Source organism: Lygodium microphyllum, chromosome 16 (assembly GCF_053477565.2).
Source record: "Lygodium microphyllum isolate KBCC chromosome 16, Lygodium_microphyllum_v1.1.10, whole genome shotgun sequence".
NCBI lineage: Eukaryota > Viridiplantae > Streptophyta > Polypodiopsida > Schizaeales > Lygodiaceae > Lygodium > Lygodium microphyllum.
The window spans coordinates 123,501,696-123,523,734 of NC_141150.1; the positions used below are offsets into that span (position 1 = coordinate 123,501,696).

The 22,039-nt window shown below is 38.8% G+C and overlaps 1 protein-coding gene and 1 pseudogene across 1 annotated transcript; one reads left to right on the forward strand and one right to left on the reverse strand.

The window, feature by feature from the left end:
• Positions 1–2,543: 2,543 nt before the first annotated feature.
• On the reverse strand, positions 2,544–13,958 carry LOC148023356 (uncharacterized; annotated as a pseudogene).
• Positions 13,959–16,030: 2,072 nt separating this feature from the next.
• Positions 16,031–16,405, forward strand: LOC148023357 (mannose-specific lectin-like). The gene has a single exon (XM_087695368.1). The coding sequence runs from the start codon at positions 16,031–16,033 to the stop codon at positions 16,403–16,405; it is 375 nt and encodes a 124-aa protein (XP_087551494.1).
• The last annotated feature ends 5,634 nt before the right edge of the window (positions 16,406–22,039 follow it).

Sequence of the window (22,039 nt, forward strand, 5' to 3'; positions counted from 1 at the left end):
CTTAAGCCCGTACCATTCAGGGATGAAAAGACCTTCAACATATTGAATATACCTCCATGGAGGAAACCAAAGCTAGAGGATAAAAAATCCAATGAGGAGGAGGTCAAGTACAAAGATGAGGAAGGGGGACATAAGAGGCAAACCTAAGCAGGATGCAAGGAGGGGGATGGAAGAAGAGAGAAAGGCAATGGAGGAGAGTGAAGAGCAGCTAGCCTACATGGAGCAGGAAATGAAGGTACTTTTCACCAAAGTTGATGCAGCTGGATTCCTTGTAGTTGCCTTCCCTCCAGATGATATTGTGAAGAGAGAGGACTACATTGTCTTGGACCATGAGTGCCTGACACTACTTAGGGACATCAAGAGGGAGATAAATGACACCATTGTGCTAGCATCATTGAGGTAGGAGAAGTATTATGCTAAATATTTTTTATTCTTTTATTGCAAAATATCAAAATCCCATCTTATTTGAATGTATATGTTCTTGAAGGGTAATGATGCATAGTTTCCAGCTGGGAGTGCAACAAAAGGTGGAGGTTATTGATCCCTCCATATCAGTGTATCTCAGGAGGATGGACACTGAGGTTGCTTCATTTAAGCACTGGGTGGCCAAAATTGATATGGAGACCCTTGAAGTGGTCTTACTGCCCTATAATGAAGGGTAAGTCCTTTTAACCAGAGCTTCTCTAATTACAAGACTGATATAGATTTTCTAGAAGCCATTAGAGTCTAACATTTACAACTAATAATGATTTACGGAAGCCATTGGAGTCTTATTATCATAGACATAGTTGACAAGAAATGTTTTTATCTCATTTCTATGAGAGGATCACATGGTATAGCAAAATTGTAAGCAATTTCATAAAACCTTCACTATGGTTACCTCAAATACTATATTAGGTCAACCACTAATTTCTAATACATTGATTGTTTTGTTTTGTATAGATGTGCAATGAGATTCATGTAGCTTCTAAAGAGTTGTGCACCAATGCCTCCAATCTTATCTACAGTTGAGTATCACCAAATCAAGGTCCCTTGATCTCTTAGTTATGTTATACAATCATGGTTTTCTGCCTTTCTTAAGAGTAGTCTAATTTCTCCTTATTCATGTAGTGTCCAATCCAATCTGACTCCCACTCATATGGATGGAGGGTTGTTATAAATGCTGAGAGGATGATTAAGTTCATTTATGACAATGAACAGAAGAATATAAAAGTGTTTTGTATAGATGTGCAATGAGATTCATGCAGCTTCTGGAGAGTTGTCCACAAATGCCTCCAATCTTATCTACAGTTGAGCATCACCAAATCAAGGTACCTTGATCTCTTAGTTATGTTATACAATCATGGTTTTCTGCCTTTCTTAAGAGTAGTATAATTTCTCCTTATTCATGCATTGTCCAATCCAATCTGACTCCCACTCATGTGGATGGAGGGAGGGTTGTTATAAATGCTGAGAGGATGATTAAGTTCATTTATGACAATGAACAGAAGAATATAAAAGTGAGTATTTCAATCCACCTCTTTTGTAATGCAAAAAAATTCTACACTTATTTTTACAACCCTCTTACTTTCTAACCCCCTTTTCTTGTTTTGGCCAGTTTTCCTTGGATTGTTACAATGCTACACAAGTCTGGCTTGTAAGAGCCAGAATCATTGTAACAATGGTTGTGAATAATTTTCCTCTATAGGAGCTAGAAGAAGAGAAAAAACCATCTAAGAAGAGAAAGAGCAAAAGAGAAGGGATGGCAGGGACCTCCAAGGAGCAGGATGAGAAGGAGAAGGTCCCTACTCCTAAGAAGCCAAGGACTCCAAGGAAATCCAAAAAGGCTAGAGAGGAGAAAGTGTAGGAGCAGAAGGAGGAGAAGGAGGAGGAGCAGAAGGAGAAAGAAGAAGCAGAAAGAGAAAGAAGAGGAGAAGGAGAAGGAGAAAGAAGAGGAGGAGGAGAAAGAAGAGGTGAAAGAGAAAGAAGAGAAGAAGAAGAAGAAAGAAGAGAAGGAGGAGGACAAAGAAGAGAAGGAGGAGAAAGAAGAGAAGAAGGAAGAGAAAGAAGTGGAGAAGAAAGAAGAGAAGGAGGAGGACAAAGAAGAGGAGAGGGAAGAGAAGGAGGAGGACAAAGAAGAGGAGGAGAAGAAGAAACAACAACAGGAGGAGAAGAAAGAGGAGGATAAGAAGGTGAAGCAAAAGAAAAAAGCAAGAAAGGCAGAAGAGAGAACACCACCAAGCACCCCTTCAAAGCCAATACTTGCCTCTACTAGGATGAGTCCAAGACACAAGAAATAGATTGACTCTTCTCATTAAAAAAATACTTTGTACATCCATTTTCCCTTTTGGGTTACATTTCGGTGGAAGTTTTTTGTATATCTCCAGCATTTTGTAAATCCTTGATAGTAATCTCCAGCAACCTTCTTAATCCGAGATATGTAATCTCCTACAGAAAAGGCAAACAAAAGTTTGCACTTGTAAATATAATTCAAAGTAATTTGATATGTAAGTCTTTGAAGAAATCAATCTGATTATGTTTTCATGTTTCTTTTACCTAATTACTTAAACAGCAACATTTTGGATGTCTTTGCATCTTATATTCCTTTCACTCCTTTTAGAGACCTGCAAAGAGTGTAAAGTAAGAAGATATGCATGCTAGTATGAAATGTTAAGAACATTAATGTTAGTGTCAAAAAAACTTGCCTTTTTGTCATCCACTTTGAAAGAAAATGACTTTGGCGATTCAATTTTTTCATTTAGAAGATTCTGTCTCACTTGTTGCAATGTACACATGGCCCTTATCTTTAAAATAGTGATAACTTCATTGTTGAGCCACAAATCAAGATCAATGACTGGATTCACCCCAAAATCTTCCATGTCTTGGTCTAGAGGGATTAGGACACCACCCACATGGTGCCATCTACTATAATAAAACGTCAAAATGAAGTTTTGTGTAGCAACCATATACTTGCAAGAAATTGACTCTTGATGCACCTTACATGTGATTCCACTAACTACTTTTGTGTCCCAGCCTTCATCAAGAAACTAAAGAACATTTTTTGCTTGTAAGCTTCTCACTGAGAATCAAAGTTTTACACCTTCTAGCTTGCATATTAGAGAAGAAGTCTACAAACACAAGGATAGGCATGAAGAGGACAATTTTGCTCTGTTTACTGGCAATATTAGGTTTCATACATATCTGAAGTTCATTGAATAGCTTACATCTATAGCACTCACTTGTGCTAGAATTTGGTAAAGGCCACTCCTCACACCCAAAATCAGGAAGTGGAAGCTTGGTCAGAGAACCCCATGATCCTTGTGAGTTAGGAGAGACATAGAAATGGTCATAAAAGAACACACCATTCTCTGCAAGGAACCCTCTTGTTCTTCCTTTATAGAGTTCCTCTCCAACAGAGGCATGAAAAACATCAATAATATCAACAATACACTCCACTGGCTGCCATTCCTCTAAGTTGGAGGGATATAAATCTACAAAATAAAAAGCTAAATGCTATAAATCTATAAAATCATAAATCTAACTTCAGTTTTAACATGCAAAGAGAACTTATAGTTAGGCCTGTGTAAAGGAAGATCCCAAGTATTTGGTTGAAGATGGTATGCATAAAAACATGTTGTACCAGCACCTCTTTTATTGTCTTCATGTTTGAGCCGTGTCTAAAATCCTTCACTCTTCCTTTCCAACACGAAATGAATGGATTGGTGGTTACCTGTTTCTTTTTCCTGTTTTGTTGCATAGTTATCCAACTACCCTTAGCTATGGTAATAGGAATCCATCTACCCTCCTGCATATCAAATGTATTATATGTGGATATATATTCAATGGAGGTACTAGGACGTTTAGATCTGGCATAGTTTTCTATAGCCAAAAAATGAAGAAGAAGAATGAGCAAGAGAAGGAGAAGGGGGAACAACAAAATTCAAAATGGCGAGAAAGAGGGGGGGGGCTTTGGCTCTAAAGAAAGTAGGTGGCCTCGTGAAGAGAGAAGGCTGAGCTCGACATTTGTCATGATGGTTTGGGGGTGAAAAAGGAAGAGCTAGAGGAGAAAAAAGTGACTTCTGACATGAAAAAGACCCTTTCACGAATTTTCCCCTAAATAAAATTAGCAAAAGAAATGCACTTCTTATTTTAAAAAAGAAAGATTCCATAGCGTAAGCTCTCCTCTCATTGGCTAAGAGCACTCTCTCTCTACATGCTAAAAGGCAAAAAAATGACCTCAAAGTTCCCCTAATGATTTGGAGGGATATTATCATCACTTCCTCATCTTATTGCAATATGCATCTCCAAGAATGACTTAAGAAGTCAAGGTGGCTAGATTCATTATAGCTTTGAACCCTCCATTGAATTCTCATTTGCAATCTCTTTGATTGGCTACTTTCATAGACGTATTGGATGGTGGGAAGCCAATGGAGTAAGAAGTGAATTTAACCAAGAAGTGCAAGGAGGAACCTCTACCAAATTGGGATGTTAAGTGGAATCATTCCAGCTTCAAACCTAATCCTTAATGGGAGATAAGTTAGCTACCTATTTTCCTTAAAGAGAAGGCCTTCAGAGAGAATTTGTGCCTTAATTGTCTTGATCCAAGACATTGTGCTAGAGATTGTCCTCCAAACCCTAATCTACATCAACCCTCAAACCTAAATCCTTCAAATGTTCACAACTCTTGGGACCCGAACAAGAACTTTAACCAAGAACCTAACCCCAATAAAGGCTTCTCAGATCGAACTAATCCTCTAGCTTCTAGAATTTTATGAATCTTTCCCAAAGGAACTTCTAGCAATAGCACATTAAAAAATAGGTGGATTTAGAGGACCGCAAGGAGCATTCAAGGGTAATGAAAGTCAGTCTAATGTTGGATCTCAAATAGTGAGATATAATCCTAAAGCAAATCAAGGTGACAAATCTAAGGCTCAAGTGAATCAATTCATTACAAGAGAAGAAGGACATAGAGATCAAGCTAGCTTATGTCTATTTCAATATTGAGCACCAAGGAGCAAATCAATATTATAGGTGTTAAGAGGCCTCAATTCCAAATTTCATAATTTTCCAACTCTTCTAAATAATTTCCCTAATAAATTTATTCCTAAAAACTCATTAAATTAGAAAATTCTCTATACTCTTAATTCACAAATTAAGGGGAAAATTATCCTAGGTTATACTAAGTGAGAGGAAGTGATTAACAAATCCTCTTAGCTTAATTAAGTGTTTAGTTAATTTTCCCATAAATTCTATGTTATTTTTTCACTAATTTTAGAATTTTAAACTCCATAATTACACATCTATTTATCTTCTCCTAGTCCCCTACTCAATTTTCTAAAGTAACTCTTTAATTAGATTTCCCAAAATTTCATCATTATAATGACACTACCTTCTCAATTAAAAATAAAATTGAGCCTTTTTTCAAATATATATATATATATATATATATATATAATCCATGTAAAGAGGAGTGAGTATTTATGTTTCTAGAGTAAAGAATCTCTAGTTTGAATAAATAAAAGAGAAAAATTACATATTCTACTAGCGAAAAATGATAAATTACGTTTTCCTACTAGCAAAAATGATTAAATACAGGTTGTCAAACAAGATTTCTCTTCCGTATGGGTTAGGCAATGATGTAGGTAGGGGGCCTTTATATAGCCTCTAGGGGGCCAGGTGACTGTGTAGGGCTTATTTTAGCCTCTAGAGGGCCAGGTGACTATGTAGGGCTCATTTTAGCAACAAGAGGCGCCTCTCTTCTTGTAGTTCTTTGTTTGATTGGCTGAGAATGTGCTAAAAATGCGTTTTACCCCTCTTTTGAGGACTTGCTAAATTTCTTACATTCTCTCTTCTCCATTGGGTGCTCCTGGAGTGGAAAGTTTTCACATTTTTTCCTTTCGTCCTAATTCCACTTACATTCTTTCTCCTTATCCACAATAGTTTGGAAGAGAAACTTTCATTTCTTACTCAAATTCGGGTATGCCAACCTTCCGAGAGCGAAAAACTCCAAGGAGGTAATTTCTGAGTAAGAAAATTCATACTAATAAATTTACATAGTTCTCTAGGAAACTCTAAGTTCACTAACTTTGAAAGGGACAAGATCCCTCAAGTACGCACAAACTTACACAAGATTGCATAAAGATCAAGCATAACAATTGAAATCTCCATGCATAGAGTGTAACATTGGGTAAAGATTAAATAAAAGCACCAACACAAGAATGGGTTCAATCTCCCCCTCCAAATGGCGGCACCCTTTCCATCTTGAGTATTTATATATTAAAGGGTGCCCTTTGTGCCAAAACTAGGGTGCACGACAAGGGACTTCTTTATTTACAAGAAGGAGCTTTTATCCCAAAAGCAAGCTTCTATTTCTATTGTATGTCTTATCTGTTTATCTCAAGGCTATTTACAAGTGCACCCTCTTAGGGTATTTATTTACAAGTGACTATTAACCATAGTCATAATAAAAATCTGGGTAATCTCGGCTACTAGTAAGCCATCCAAAATGTGTTCCCGCCATCCGTCGATCCTGCCCTTCACTTCATTATCACTCTCTCCAACCTACAGTTGTCCATCACACACGATAGTATTTAATACACCAACAACAGACAGTAAATCGATCAATTCAATCCAGCTATCCATAAGAGTATAGTGCCCATTAACCATGGATGTTACACACTAGGAGGGTACGGACACCCCGTAACATCCCTCCTACCTAGGATAGCAACTGTCCTCAGTTGCTTCACTCATAACTATCTAGTGTGTGATTATAAGAGTCCCGAAGTTCGGGATAAGTACGGAAAAACGTTTAGGGAAACCATTTAGCATCTTCTCTAGGATGGTTCTTAAAAGTCACAAGATAATGGTTATACACAGAACCAACCCGTGTGGTGGTAGTCTCATGGTCCACTATAGCATCAGGGAGTAGTTGTTCCTCTTAATCCACCAATTGAGAAGCTTCATCATATATGGGATGAGATGGAACAGTACCCTTAAAAGGTTTCAAGAGACTAATATGAAAAGAATTATGTATCTTCCAATGATTAGGCAATTCAAGATGATATGCAACATCATTAATTTTGTGAATGACTTTGAAAGGTCCATAAAATCGTGGTGCTAGCTTCACAAAGGGGTTAGTGTCAACACTTTTGATATGACGCTTTTGAATGTGAAGCATCACATAATCTCCTGTCTTAAAAAGATAAGGCTTCCTGTGCTTATTAGCTTGATGAGTAAACAATTCTTGTGAGTGGGAAATGGCAGCACAAACATCAGCATAAATCTTATCAAAATCAACAGTTAAATTGTCAGCAGTAGCAGGAATAGTATTTGATAATCGTGTAACAGGTGTAGGGAGTGTGTGACCATATACTATTTCAAAAGGTGCTTTTGTAGTAGCAGAATGAGTGGTGTTATTGTATGCAAATTGCAAAATGTGTATGTAGTCATCCCACCGTTTTGGTTGTGTATGAACATAAGCTTTGAGCAAATCAATGATTGTGCGATTAGTGATCTCACTCTGACCATTGGATTGTGGATGGAATGTAGTAGAATAGTCTAAGGTAGTACCTAGATTAGAGAATAAAGCTTGCCAAAATGCACTACAAAACGTGGAATCTCTATCAGATACTATTACCTTAGGTAACCCATGGTGAGTGAACACATGCTTCAAAAATAAGTTAGCGGCTTGAGGTGCAGACAATTTCTTATTACAAGGAATGAAATAAGCATGTTTGCTAAAACGATCTATGATGGTCCAAATCATGTCGTGCTTATGCATCGTTAGAGGAAACAACGTAACAAAAATATGTTCCCAAGGTCTCTCGAGAATAGAGAGTGGATGGAGTAACCCCAACTTCTTGCTTATGGTAGACTGAACCTTTTGACAAATCAAACAAAGGATTTGACATCTTGTTTCATAAGAGGCCAAAAGAAGTCACGAGATAGATTTTGAAATGTGGCTGCTACACCTCTATGGCCCGCATAAGGTGGATTATGCAATTTCTCTATGAGAGGGTTTCGAAATGGTTTAGAGATGCACAATTTCTTTTGAAAATAGAGAAATTTGTCTTGAATAGAGTAATCAACAATTGATTGTGCATTGGGTTGATTCATTTGAGTCCAAATATGCTTAAAATCATCATAAAGTGCATAAGTGTCACGCATAGATTCAAATGAAATACTATGAATGATCGATAGTAGGTGATTAAGAGTTGTCTTTCTACTCAAAGCATCTGGCAAAGATGGTATTGAAGAATTGGTTGAAAATTTTGAATAAATGCAGCCCACTTAATATGCCTATCTGAAATCAATGGCTGTGAGAATAAATGTTTTAAACTTTGATGAACAGTTTTTATAACAAAGTCAATACCCATCAAATAATGCTTCCAAATTTTAAGTGCATGCACTACATCAGACAATTCCTTATCATATGTGCTATACTTAACCTGTGCTGGTCTAAATTTCGTGCTTTCATAAGCAAGTGGATGGTTATCCTGCATTAAAACAACACCCAAACCTTTTTCACTAGCATCAGTAACAACCACAAAGGAGGGACGATTAAAATCAGGTAATTGGAGTACTGGTGCATGTGTTAAAGCGTATTTAAGTGCTTGAAAAGACTGATCCTGCACTTTAGTCCATGTGTAAGGTGTATTCTTCTTTAGCAACAAGGTGAGATAGTGAGCTTTATATGAAAAATTCCGCACAAATTTCGTGTAGAAACTACATAAACCAAGAAAAGAACTAAGTTCATGCAAGTTTTTGGGTCTTGGCCATGAATTGATAGCTTGTATCTTCTTTGGGTCAACCTTTATCCCTTCCTTAGATACTATGTGACCTAGGTATTCAATTTCTTGTTGGAAAAACATACTTTTCTCTGGGTTAAGATAAAGTTGATTTTCCTTGAGTAATTGGAAAACTTTAGCAAGATGTTTCTTGTGTTCCTCTTCGGATTTACTAAAGACTAGTATATCATCAAAGAACACTATAACAAAGTATTGGTGATCTATGAAGATCCTATTCATCATCCTTGTGAAGGTGGCCGGTGCATTTGTCAAGCCAAACGGCATGACAAGGAATTCATAATGACCAGTTTGTGTAGGAAACCCATATGATGTTGAGACCTTAGGCTATAGGGTCAAGATATTCATCACTAACAAGTTGCATATATCTTGAATCATTTATAGGAGAAGAGAAAACCCTTAGGCTATATGGTTAAGCTATAGGGATTTTTCATTAACAAGTTGTATATATCTTGGATTATTTGGGGCTATATTTGAGTGGCCTTTAACCCAGACATAGGAATGTATAGGAGTCCCCGTCAATGAGAAAACCCATTGATTGTGTGACTAGGTTAAGATATACGGATTATTCATTAAGAAGTTGTATATATCTTGGATTATTTGGGGCTATATTTGAGTGGCCTTTAACCCAAACATAGGAATGTATAGGAGTCCCCATCAATGAGAAAACCCAATGATTGTGTGACCACTAGCAACCCCTATGGCCCTTAGGCCATCGGGTTAAGATATAGGGATTCTTCATTAGCAAGTTATATATATCTTGAATCATTTGGGATTATATTTGAGTGGCATTCAAATGGAACCCCATCAAGAGGATACCCATATGGCCACCCAATAATAGCCCTTTGTAGGAGAAGAGGAAACCCATATGACCACCTAGACATAGGAATGTATAGGAGACCCCATCAATGAGAAAACCCAATGTTTGACTGACCACTAGCAACCCCTGTGGCCCTTAGGCCATGGGGTTTAGATATAGGGATTCTTCACTAACAAGTTGTATATATCTTTGATCATTTGGGTCTATATTTGAGTGATCTCTAATCCAGACATAGGAATGTTTAATAAACCCCATCAATGAGAAAACCCAATGTTTGAGTGACCATGCCACTAGCAACCCCTATGGCCCTTAGGCCATAGGGTTATGATATAGGGATTCTTCACTAACAAGTTGTATATATCTTGAATCATTTGGGTCTATATTTGAGTGGCCTTTAGATGAGACCCCATCAAGATGATATCCCTACGGCCACATTTTCATAGGCCCTTGTAGGAGAAGATGGAATCCAAATGACCACCCAGGCATAGGAATGTATAGGCGACCCCATCAATGAGAAAACCCAATGTTTGAGTGACTACTAGCAACCCCTATGGCCCTTAGGGTCAAGATATAGGGATTCTTCACTAACAAGTTGTATATATCTTTAATCATTTGGGTCTGTATTTGAGTGTCCTTCAAATGGAACCCGTATGGCCACCCAGACATAGGAATGTAGAGGAGACCACATCAATGAGAAAACCCAATGTTTTCCACTAGCAACCCATATGGCCCTTGGGCCATAGGGTTAAGATATACGGATTCTTTGCTAGCAAGCTGTATATATCTTATACATATGGCCAAGTGGTCCCCTTTTAGGACCTATCATGGACCTAGAAAGCCCTATGGCCTAAGGGTCATAGGTCTCATGAAGAAACAATACCTTGGTAGAGATCTCCTTCAACCTCTCTTATTAATTTTGTCTATTTAATTCAAAATATTAGGTGACTACTATTGAGTTTGATTAGTCTTACCTCCTTACTCTACAGTTGTTCAGCAAAGCAATGAGGTGAAGCAAATCGATGATAGTAGTGATATCAACCAGCAAATCAAAGATAGAAGTGATGTCAACCAGCAAATTGAAGATAATAATGATATCAACCAACAAAAGGATCTTTACAATCCTTTAGATAGTGTGTGTAATGATCAAAAGAGAGTTACATTTCCACCTAAGTTGCATTATACATTATACGACTATACGTGAATAATTGTATAATCACGTATTTGGTGAACCCTTAGAAATAAATGGTTGCATTATACGATGACACATCACCTTTAGACGTTGACTCGCTTTTTTACAGGTTGTATTTGATCGAATAAATATATTATTCGATCGAAATATATTCTCTATATATACAGGAAACTTTCGGGTTAATTTTTCCCGATTCTATTTGTACTCTTCTAGGTTACACACAGGATGTGGTACACACACTAGAACTAAATTGGGTGCTAGTTGTGGATACCTATCCTTTACATCGAGACATTAAATAGCATGCACACGCCAGTGCTAGTTTGGGTGTTGGAGGTGGACACGCTAATTTGGGTGTTGAATGTGGACACGCTATTTTGGGTATTAGTGGATTGTGGTGCTAAAATAGGGTGGACACGCCAATACTACTTTGGGTGTTGGAGGTGGATACACTAATTTAGATATTAATTGTCCATGGTGATATTTGATTGTAGTGCGTACACAGATGTATATTGTTAATTAATTTGCATATATCTTTGCATCTCCCCTATTATTATTTTGGTTAATTCTACAAATTCTTGTAATTTGAAATGACTTGTGGTAATGAGTGGGAATATGTTGAAGAATTAAAAGCTGGAAAGAACACTTCTCATGTATGATGCAAGTCATGTCAGCATGAGTTCCATGCTAGCGCAACTAGAACTAAAGAGCATCTACTAGGGATGGGTGTTAACGTGAATCATTGTCGTAATCCACCTTCTAATGTACATGTAAAGCTTTCCAAATATATTCAGAAATTAAAGGCCTCTGGAAAGTGGGGGGGGAGGTTACACTATTGAAATTACGTCTACTACAAGACATAATGATGCACCAAGCAATTTCGTGAATGTACTACAACATGTGGGTGGCTCCTCATCACAACACTCACAGTTGATGGACGAAGAACATAGATACAATGTGAGTGCAGGCTCTCAGGAACACGGATGCTCTAACAGCATGGACAAATCAAAGAAAGGAACTCTGTATAGTGCATTTGATAAGTCATCAATGCTAGAGTTGCACTTGAAATGTACACAAGCTTTCATTGCTTGTAGGATATCTTTGAATGTAATGAGAAATCCCTTATTTCAAGATGTTTTGATGTCTCTTGCAAAGCCTGGGTTTGTTTTTCTGGACTACAATAAGATGTGCACAGAGTACTTAGACAAAGTCAAAGGTGGACTTGAGCAAAGCTTGAAGTGTTCTGTCCTTGATTATGTACCTGCCTACGGATGCACCATAGCTATTGATGGATGGATAGATTGCAAGAAGAGGCCTCTAATAAATATCATGTGTATATGTCCAAGGGGGTCAGTGTTTTTGGATGCAATAGATACATCTCTTAAAGAGAAAACCTCCATGTATATTTCAAAGATATATGAGAGGGCTATTGCACATGTTGGAGGACCTGTTAATGTCACATCTATAAAGACTGATAATGCCTCTAACTATAAAGGAGCATGGATGATTATACAAGAGAACTACAAAGAGATTACATGGGTTCCTTGCGCTACACACTCAATCAGTTTACTCCTCAAGGATATAGGGAAAATGAGTTTTTCAAAACTTACTTTAGTAGAGGCACATCATGTGGTTAAGTGCATCAGGGAGCATCAATTTACGTATGTACTCTTTCGCACAAGGTCGGAAAAAGTATTATGCATATTTTGTGCTATATGCTTTGCTACTGCTTATTATGTCCTTGAACGTTTATTGGAAGTGGGAGATGTATTGAGGGAAACAATTGCAGATGGACGATAGGTTGGATGGGTCACTAAGCATTAGATGCATGCACTTACAGCAACGAAATGCGCAGCAACAATCAGCTCAGATGCATTTTGGGTCAAGGTGGACAAAATTGTGAGTGTCACTAAGCCATTTGTAGAATTGCTAAGAGTTGTGGACAGTGACAAATTTGTACTTGGTAAAGTATACTGGCTCATGTCTGAAGCAATATGCAAGGTAAAATCATTTCAAAAATTGAAGCTTGTAGAGCATAAAGAGATAGCCAATTGTGCAGAAAGACGATGGGCAATGATGCACACTCTCCTACATGGCGCTGCATTCATGCTAGATCCTTCATTTCAATTGCATGATCAAACAAAGAATGATGAGGTGACTCGAAATTTCCACTTTGTGTGTGCCCCAGCTGTTGCCTGGGGAAGATGGAAAACGTGCATTTTATGGTCGCATACGGTTTTTTGGTAGAGAGGGAAAGTTTAGTGACAAGTGGTGTTTAGATGCCATTACATGCTTAAGTTCACTTGTTCGATGGAATGAGTATGGTTCTAATGAAGTAGAGCTCCAACATGTGGCAAGAAGGGTATTATCAGTGGCAACATCTTCAGGCAGTTGTGAGCGAAATTGGTCTGCATATGATTTCATTCATACTAAGAGGCGTAATCGTTTAAAAGCTTCAAGGGCAAGAGACCTAGTGTACTGCTTTTGTAATATGCGACTGCTTCATAGGTCGTCATCAATTGCAACTCATATTACACATGCAGAAGGGAAGCCACATCCAAAACGAACGCACAAGGTTGTTTCTAAAGACCAAGGTTCAGAGTCTGAGAACGAATGGGAGGTTGATTCAACTAATTCCAATGTGGATGATATAGTCCCTACTATTGACAGAGTGAAGACAACATAACATGCATTAAAGACTAAAAAAACATAGCAGGGGAAAAGAATAGCATAAACGATACATTAGACAGAATCTCAAAATTATATTCCATGTATCAAGTCTTGAAATTGAATACCAAGATATATACAAAAGTTGTCTATATATCAACAAGTCTTAATCCAAATTTACAAAATCACGAGTTTGTGTGAGCTTATCAATTGCAAAAGTGTCGCCAATTATAGGAGGTAGAGGAGCATGTGCATCCTCATATCTCTTGCATACTCCTTTTAGTCATTGATTCTCTAACTCCATTTCAACTATTCTCAACTCTAGCTCATGGACGCGAGTTACCATAGTGTCTACGGTGAGTCCTTATGTCACTAAAGTCATGCCTTCGGCTGCAAAATTCATTAAGATGTCATGGTCGTTGGTGGTGAGTACCACAGGCTTTGTCTGCTTCAATTCTATGCCCATCTCTCTTGCCCGCTTTCGATCGACGGGATGACCCATGCCAACGCCAGCATTCTTGGCTCTTTGCAGCCACATAACTTGCCTTCCTTATATGTCCTGGAAATATACTTGTTGAACAAAGTATATTGCCACTTGTCCATTATTAGGTTCAGCCTGGTGGTTCTCCACAAATCTTTGATATAGTGTGCATGATAATCCTATGTGTTGAAGCTCTGATAGCTTCATTGGATATTTGCGCTTTGGGTCTCTTTGTCTGCTGTGATTTGTCGATCTAAATAAAACATTTCTGAAAAATTCTATTGGGCAAAGAAACTTCAATCCATCGAGGTTAAGAGGAGGGCCAACCAAGTCGTTTCTTGGTTTGGCCCAAGTGACATGAAACAAAATGTGTGTATATGGTTTCACTATGAAGGGGATTGGAATTGATTGGAGTTTGAATTCTCTTGTATATGCGTGTTCAGTCTCAGTGTCACTCTTATGAGGGAGATGTGTTCTCCATGCATCCTAACTTAGCACTTAGCTTTCTTTTTTCTATGATGATTATATCAAGGATTGTATCAAGCAAGGAAAGCTTCTCTTTGGCCCACACAAAGAACATGAACAAGATACCAAGGATTGAGCCGAAGAAGAAGCGGGTACAAAACACACACGCAAGCAAAGAAATATCCTCTATGGCCTTTCTCGGAGAGAATCTCAATCCTTTTCGGTGATGAGGAGACTAAGAGGTGAGATTCCATATTGTTGCTAGGTGCTCAGGTAGTGTTTAAGAGTGGCATGAGAGTGTGAGTTTTTCCTCTCATCCTACTAAGCCCCTGTGATTGAATCTTGGTGCCTAGAGCAATTCTCAAGTTGTGTATTTTTTGCGTCTCTTTATTGTTTTGGGTGTTGGTGACATGGTGAATGTTCAAGGGCAATCTAGCTCTGGTCCTTGTTTTGTTTTTTCTTTGTTCAAGCTATAGTTGGCGATGACCATGTTTGGTTGTTGTTCATTCCAAGGCTCTCAAAAGGACTATTTATAGAGGTGGTTCTCTTTCCCTCAGGCCTTCTCACAATATCTCAAGGGCCGGTTCGCTATCCATAAACCCTCTATATCACATGTGTTAAAGGTGTATTTTTAAAACCCCTTATCTATGAGTTTTTAATTATTAAAATACACTCTATTTCTATTCAATATGTAAATGCCCCCTTTAAAATGGAAGCCTTTTGTAAGTAAATAATATGCAAAAAAGGATTTTAAAAAGCAGTGACCCCCCCGTAGTGCTAGAGAAACTATATCATGAGAACAAACCCGATTTGGTACACCGACGATTGGTGTACTGTGTGTGTGTGTTCACGCATGTGGATGTGTGTGCTTGCAAGTGTTCTAGCTCTCTCTCTCCTCCAATGTTTTCAATTAAGTAGCAACATGGTGAGATTTTTAAGAACATAACCATAAATAGCACATAGATAATGCTTTTGTAAGGATGGTGTGTTGTACTATGTGTGTATGCACACATGTGGGTGTGTGTGCTTGCAAGTGTTCTAGCTCTCTCTCTCCTCCAATGTTTTCAATTAAGTAGCAACATGGTGAGATTTTTAAGAACATACGAACATAACCATAAATAGCACATAGATAATGCTTTGGTAGAGATCGTGTGGCACATGTCTCTGCCAATACTATAAGGTCGTTGTGTGTGTGTGGGGGTCTCGCTCTCTCTCTCTCTTTCACACACACACCCCCTCTCTCTATAATGGATGCTTTCTTTTACACTACCTTTGGGTTTCCTTGGTGGGCATATTTTGAATAGTGTTCGAGTGATGAGTGCTTGTGTTATAGCTTGTATTATTGCTATTGGTGGGGACATGGGAGAAGGGTGGTATGGTGTTTCATGCCAAGCTTTGTTCGATACGGCGCATACACCGCATCTTATGTCCACTCTCTCCATGGACCACGAATGCTATAATTATGAGCATAAAGGAAAAAGGGAATAATAAAGATAATGCCGCGAATATAGATAATGCGGACATAATAGGCAATTATCACCTGCGCCTATAAAGAGGCAAGACGGCGGTGAGATGGTCAAGTGGAGAAGAAGAACTAATAGCACCTTCTGAAGATCAGGATCAGAAAAATGGCAGCAGAGCAGGCGAAGAAACATGGCTCCATTTTGTACGCCGACCAAGAGCTGGCGATGGATGAGAGCTTGACCTCGGAAAATGGGCAGTATTCTCTGATCATGCAGGGTGATGGGAATTTTGTGGAGTACAAGTCGCCAGCTGGAACTGCCGTCTGGCACAGCAACACAGCTAAGCGTGGCAAGCGGGCCTGCCTGCAAAGGGACGGCCGCTTACTGGTGCTCGGTGATTGCGGCACGGTGGAGTGGGCTAGCTCCGACAAGCCTCTCAAGGACGACAGCTACAAGCTAGTGCTGCAGAACGACGGCAACGCCGTCATCTATGACGGCGCTGACGTGTCCGTCTGGTCTAACTGCGTCGACAAGAAGTAGCTTACATACAAGCTACACTACTTATAGAAGAGGGGTGGTGTTTCTGCCTGTGTTGTAACTGGATTGGGCCCAGGTGTTATATAGCTAAATAAAACAATGGCCACCTCTCATCGTCTGCAATCTCTCTCTCTCTCTCTCTCTCTCTCTCTCTCTTTCTCTCATCCCACGTTTGTTTCTACGAATCTAAACTCACCAGATTTACGTGTCTAGACTTATGTAGTTACGGTATTTCTAGTGTTCGCACGTCTAGGCTTATATAGTTATGGCATTTCTAGTATTCGCACATGTGTGCTTGAATATATCCACCATTTCTAGTAGACTCATGCACTTACCATGCATCATTTCTAGTTGAATTTATATGCTTAAGTTCTTCATGGTGGGCTTCTCCCATTCTTCTCGCAAATAAAAATATGGTTGCATGTGCTCTCTCTCTCTCTCTCTCTCTCTCTTTCTCTCTCTCTCTCTCTCATCCCACATTTGTTTCTAGGAATCTAAACTCACCAGATTTACGTGTCTAGACTTATGTAGTTACGGTATTTCTAGTATTCGCACGTCTAGACTTATGTAGTTACGGCATTTCTAGTATTTGCACGTCTGTGCTTGAATATATCCACCATTTCTACTAGACTCATGCACTTACTATGCATCATTTCTAGTTGAATTTATATGCTTAAATTCTTCATCGTGGGCTTCTCCCATTCTTCTTGCAAATAAAAATATGGTTGCATGTGCTTCTTAATAGATTACTATATACTTAACTAGATAATGGCGAGAAATAAGTACCAAATGCCAAGCATGGATGGGCTTTTTTTTAAAAAAATATTCTAGCAACACTTATGATGTTGATGGATAAAGTTTTAGGTTTATATTTGGGAAAAAATATAGTAGTTCTCCTTAATGATATAATGATTTATAATAAACAAAAAATAGAACACCTAGAGTACTTAATATGTGCTATATTCAATTTCATCAAGAAGATCAAAGTATTTGGGAAGGAATCTAAATTTTGATTTTTCACTCAAAAGATCCATTACTTGAACCATATCATAACCACAAATGCTACGAAGATGAGTCTTCATAAGAGCAATCCCATTATGAGGTGGTGGTGAGAGTCTAAAATCTCAAGGGCCTCTATTGCCATGTAGTCTATTGTGTAGACACTATCCTAATCGTATTTGTTCCTAAGGAAATGACCTTTGCCAACCTAGTTGGTGCATGGAGGCTTCACTCACAATGGAGTATAGGTCTTGTGATTCAAGCTCTTGGAGTGGCCCCCCTTGATGCTTGGTTTGGAGAAGAAGAGCTTGAAGGAAGCTCCTTCTAATCCTATCACTTCCTTCTCACTGCACAAGTATGGTTCAAGCACATAGGCAAGAACACTTGCGGGCTCTCAATGCAATGCATAGCTAGCCCTAATGTAAACCCTACACTAGGCTCAAGCACACACACGTGCATTCAAGCTCAAGCAAACACTCATGCATTCACACAAGCAAGAAGATAGAGAGAGGGAGAGAGAGAGAGAGAGAGAGAGAGAGAGAGAGCAATAGACATGCCTTAGCATAAACGTAAGCAATAGAGAGAGAGAGAGAGAGAGAGCAATAGACATGCTTTAGCATAAACATAAGCAATAGATTAGTCCTCCTTAACCAAGACAAGCTCATGAGAGTAGAGAGCTCTCACAAGTATGCTTCTTCACTCTCCACAAGAGGGAGTTGAGAAAGGAGCAAAAAAGGATGGGTTTTACACGAGCACTCACTTATATAGGAGTTTTGGCCAAAAATTAGGTATTGTCCAAAACTAGCCAAAACTCAAGTTTCTTCTAATTTGAGTGCTATCAAGGCTAGTTCTAGCTAAATTCATGGGCGGGAGTTCAGATGATTGGGAAGTTACAAAGTGAAACTCATACGAGCCCGAACATATTACCATGTGGATATATTCGCAAGGTTTGGCAGGATTTTAGATTAGTCACCCAAAATGTCAAAAAACTGTAAAACATGCCTTGAGCGATCATTTTTTGATGAAGATCCTTGTAAACTTAGGGTGCAAGTTTACATTCCCCCCTACCACACTATATTCCATCCTCGAAATGGTAGTTAGAAGAAGTGGTAGTACTGGTGGTGATTGTGGCCAGCTTTGGGGAACCTCTTCTTATCTTTGTTATTAGTCACGGTAAATGTCGTAATAATTATCGTATTTGATAGGAGAATAGGTAAAAAAGATGACAAAATTGTGAAAAAGAAGTCCCTTATGTGTCCCATTCAAGTTCTCCCAAACAGATGAGGCGTGGCAAGTTAGTGGCGATTTCACATTTGATGTGAATGGGAACACAAGCAGTGGTGAGGATGTCAGAAAGTAGGGGGATCGTTTTTTGCAAAGTGCACATATTTCTTGATGGATCTTGATAGCTATGGCCCTGTATTGGCCATCTCGAGCTCTAGTCACTCTAGCATCTATTGTGCTGGTGATGCGATTGAACTCATCTTATAAGTTTTCAATGCGAAATTGATCAGCTTGCAACCTATGCGTAAGTTTTCTCTAGCCTTAGAAATTCGTGTGAGAATGTAGTGTTCACTTCATAGCAACTGTACTTTTCATTACTGACATGTTGTTGTAGGAGCACTCCAAGCACACTAATGTGGAACTTGTTGAACCATGCATCCAGCCGAGGGTTTGCCATAATGGTTATAAGGCTCTTTGGAGAAAATTTGACAAGATTTTGGAAGCACCAACTGTTTACACTTTTTGGACCTATTTTGGGTTAGTATTGAGTGTCTAGGTCTCTTCTGGGAGTGTGGTGCATGTACACACATAATATAAAAGAATTGGTTTCATACCTAAGGTGTGTATACTCTTTGAAACACCATATGAGTGTGTGGTCTGTTGCATGCACAGCCAAAACCAAATCTCACACAATCCTGTATATGATGTTTTTATCTCAAACTAGTGATGACTTGATATACCCCCCCTAATCTATATGCTGAAAGGAACCTATGGCTGAAGTATGAAGGTAAATGGAGTTTTTTATGAGTGGCTATGACCTCTCATAGTTCTTGCACACACACAAAACACATATGATGCACATGGTCACTCAAAACATGCATAGAGCACATCAACGCATAGTTAACACATAGGAGTACACACATGTAAAAGCAATAAACCTAATTCTTACTCATTTGCAATAAAAAATTGATGGAAAATGACACGACTCTCTTTGATGAGAGCTCCTTTAGTTGTTGCATTTAAAAAATTCTCCTCAACAAAGCGAACTGGGCGGCCTCTATGCCCAGCCCATGACCAAAAATTTACAAGTATAAAAACCCACTTCCTAGGCTCACCAAGTTCAATAATCTACAAATTGGAAACAAAATCGATTGTCCCAGTATAGTTACAAAGATGGTTTTATACAAAAGATGGTTGGCCCTGCTGATCCCCAAAAATAATTTGGTCGCCCCAAAACTTGGCAGAATACAAGTATATTGTTCCACGACCAGGATGCATTCAATTGTAGGAGTCTGACACAAGGTTGTAGTAATCAACATACATCAACACAATCAATTGCACACCAAACTTGAAGTATGGCTAAATGCCTTAGGTATCCATCAAGATGGCTATTTGATGTCTTGGCAACTTGTCTATCAAGCTCCTTCTCTGGTGGTTGATCAATGGAATAAAAAAAAGCACTAGAATTAGGGTTAACCATGATGGCTACACTAGTACTAGAAGGCATATCTAGGTCCATGATCTCTATAAACTCATGCATAATAATATCTTTGACCTCTGATGTTGTTGTCCCCACCTCCTTCAGAGTTTTGATTGGCTCTGCATGCAGAATAATATCTTTGACCTCTGATGTTGTTGTCCCCACCTCCTTCAGAGTTTTGATTGGCTCTGCATCTTTCTCTTCATGTTGACGCTTCCTCTTATCATTTTTCCTTTTTCAAGAGATATTGATTTACCGTCATTAATGCAGTGATGAAAGTGGTGGCACTCACTAGCTCCTCACAGAGGTGTTTTCTAACCATTCCACCTTCATCATCATCATCTCACCCTCGGCCATGTGTGATACAACACTCAAGGCCAAAGGATTCACTAGATAAGATATACCCTCTGTTGTCTTCACACAAAGGCATGAAGACCTATCAATGCCGCATGTGTCTACTTTCATATATTGAATAGCTCCACAATTCTTGAAGGGAGAGTCATGGCAATTCTTAAAGATCAAATGAACCTACTCTAGAATGCCTCTAGATGGTGAGCAAAAATCCAAATCCCATTGTTTTTTAGGCTCTATAGTGCCATCCACCAAAGGTGGTTTGGTTCTTTTGTTGTTGTGACATCTCACCTACAAAGGTGTCCACAAAGTAATTTTTTTTACAAAGTGTTTCCAACGATCTTAAGGACCATATATAATAGCCCCACACCCCTATGGCCAAATCCATAAGAGTTATTAGTGGTCACTCAAACAAGTAAGAGGCATCTTCTCTCCTTTGATGAATAGCCCTATAGGGATTTTATTCTCAAGAATATCAACTTGTTTTATTGAAAGAAACCCCATATCCCTATGGTCAAAGAGCCGTGGGACTTAATCATAACCTAATAGCCATACAACCCTTTGGCCATATGAGTTTTTAGCTGCCTTGAAAATACATCTCTATTTTAGTCCTATGGTCAACGGTCCATAAAACTCAACAAGCAAGGTTTCTTGATGTTTAAGGGCCCTTACAAACATAGCCATATGGCTCATTAAGAAATATTTCTTAAATATGGAGAGGTTTCTTTTCTATTCCTGCTTTATGGTATCCACTCAGTCATAGTCCTATGGCCAAAAAGCCATAGGACTCAAAGAGAGAGATTTCTATGAGGTCTCCTTTCTAGGCAATAACCACCCAATCTCATTATTAGGTCTCGAATGGTAATCCACTGGGCATTACGGCTCAAGAATGAAGAGTTATTACTGATGTAGAGGTATCCTTGGAGGCATAAGACCACTCAGTTAGAGATATTTTTATATTCACTCATCCATATCCCTATGGCCAAAGGGCCACAAGACTCAATAATGAAGACCTCTTATTACTATAAGGGTATCCATTATAGGGCTAAGAAAAATCAGTCATAGGTCTTGGTATAGAGCTTGAGTGGTCATAGTAGTTTTTTGGTGGCCACTCAATCATAGCCCTCATTTCTAGCTCCTATTGCAAAAGAGTACTAGAATTTTCTAGCCCTATGACTAGAGGGCTATAGGACTCAATCTTAGTCATTCGATGAGATAGACTTCTCTAGCCTCGTGTCTTAAAGGGTCATAAGACTCAATTTTAGTCATTTAGCAATATAGTCTCTATTCCTATGGTCATAGGGACATACGACTCAATCATAGCCATTTAGCCAAGAGTGACAACTCCCTTTGTCTAGAGGACTCAATCTCAACCATTTAGCCATCACACTCATTCAAAGCCCTATGTGACTCATACGCACCTAATTCTCTGCATCACTCATTCATAATCCTATGGCGGGTCTCTTTTCTAGGCCTATGTGTGGCTACATAGGTCTCTTTCTATTTGCCAGAGGCCTCTTTACTAGGCCTGTGTGACCGGCTTGCCATAAGAGTAATAGGGTGCTCCCTCTCTTTTGAATCTC

What these genes read in the sequence shown, in the direction of transcription:
- LOC148023357 (XM_087695368.1), top strand. Translation starts at nt 16,031, where the DNA reads ATGGCAGCAGAGCAGGCGAAGAAACATGGCTCCATTTTGTACGCCGAC.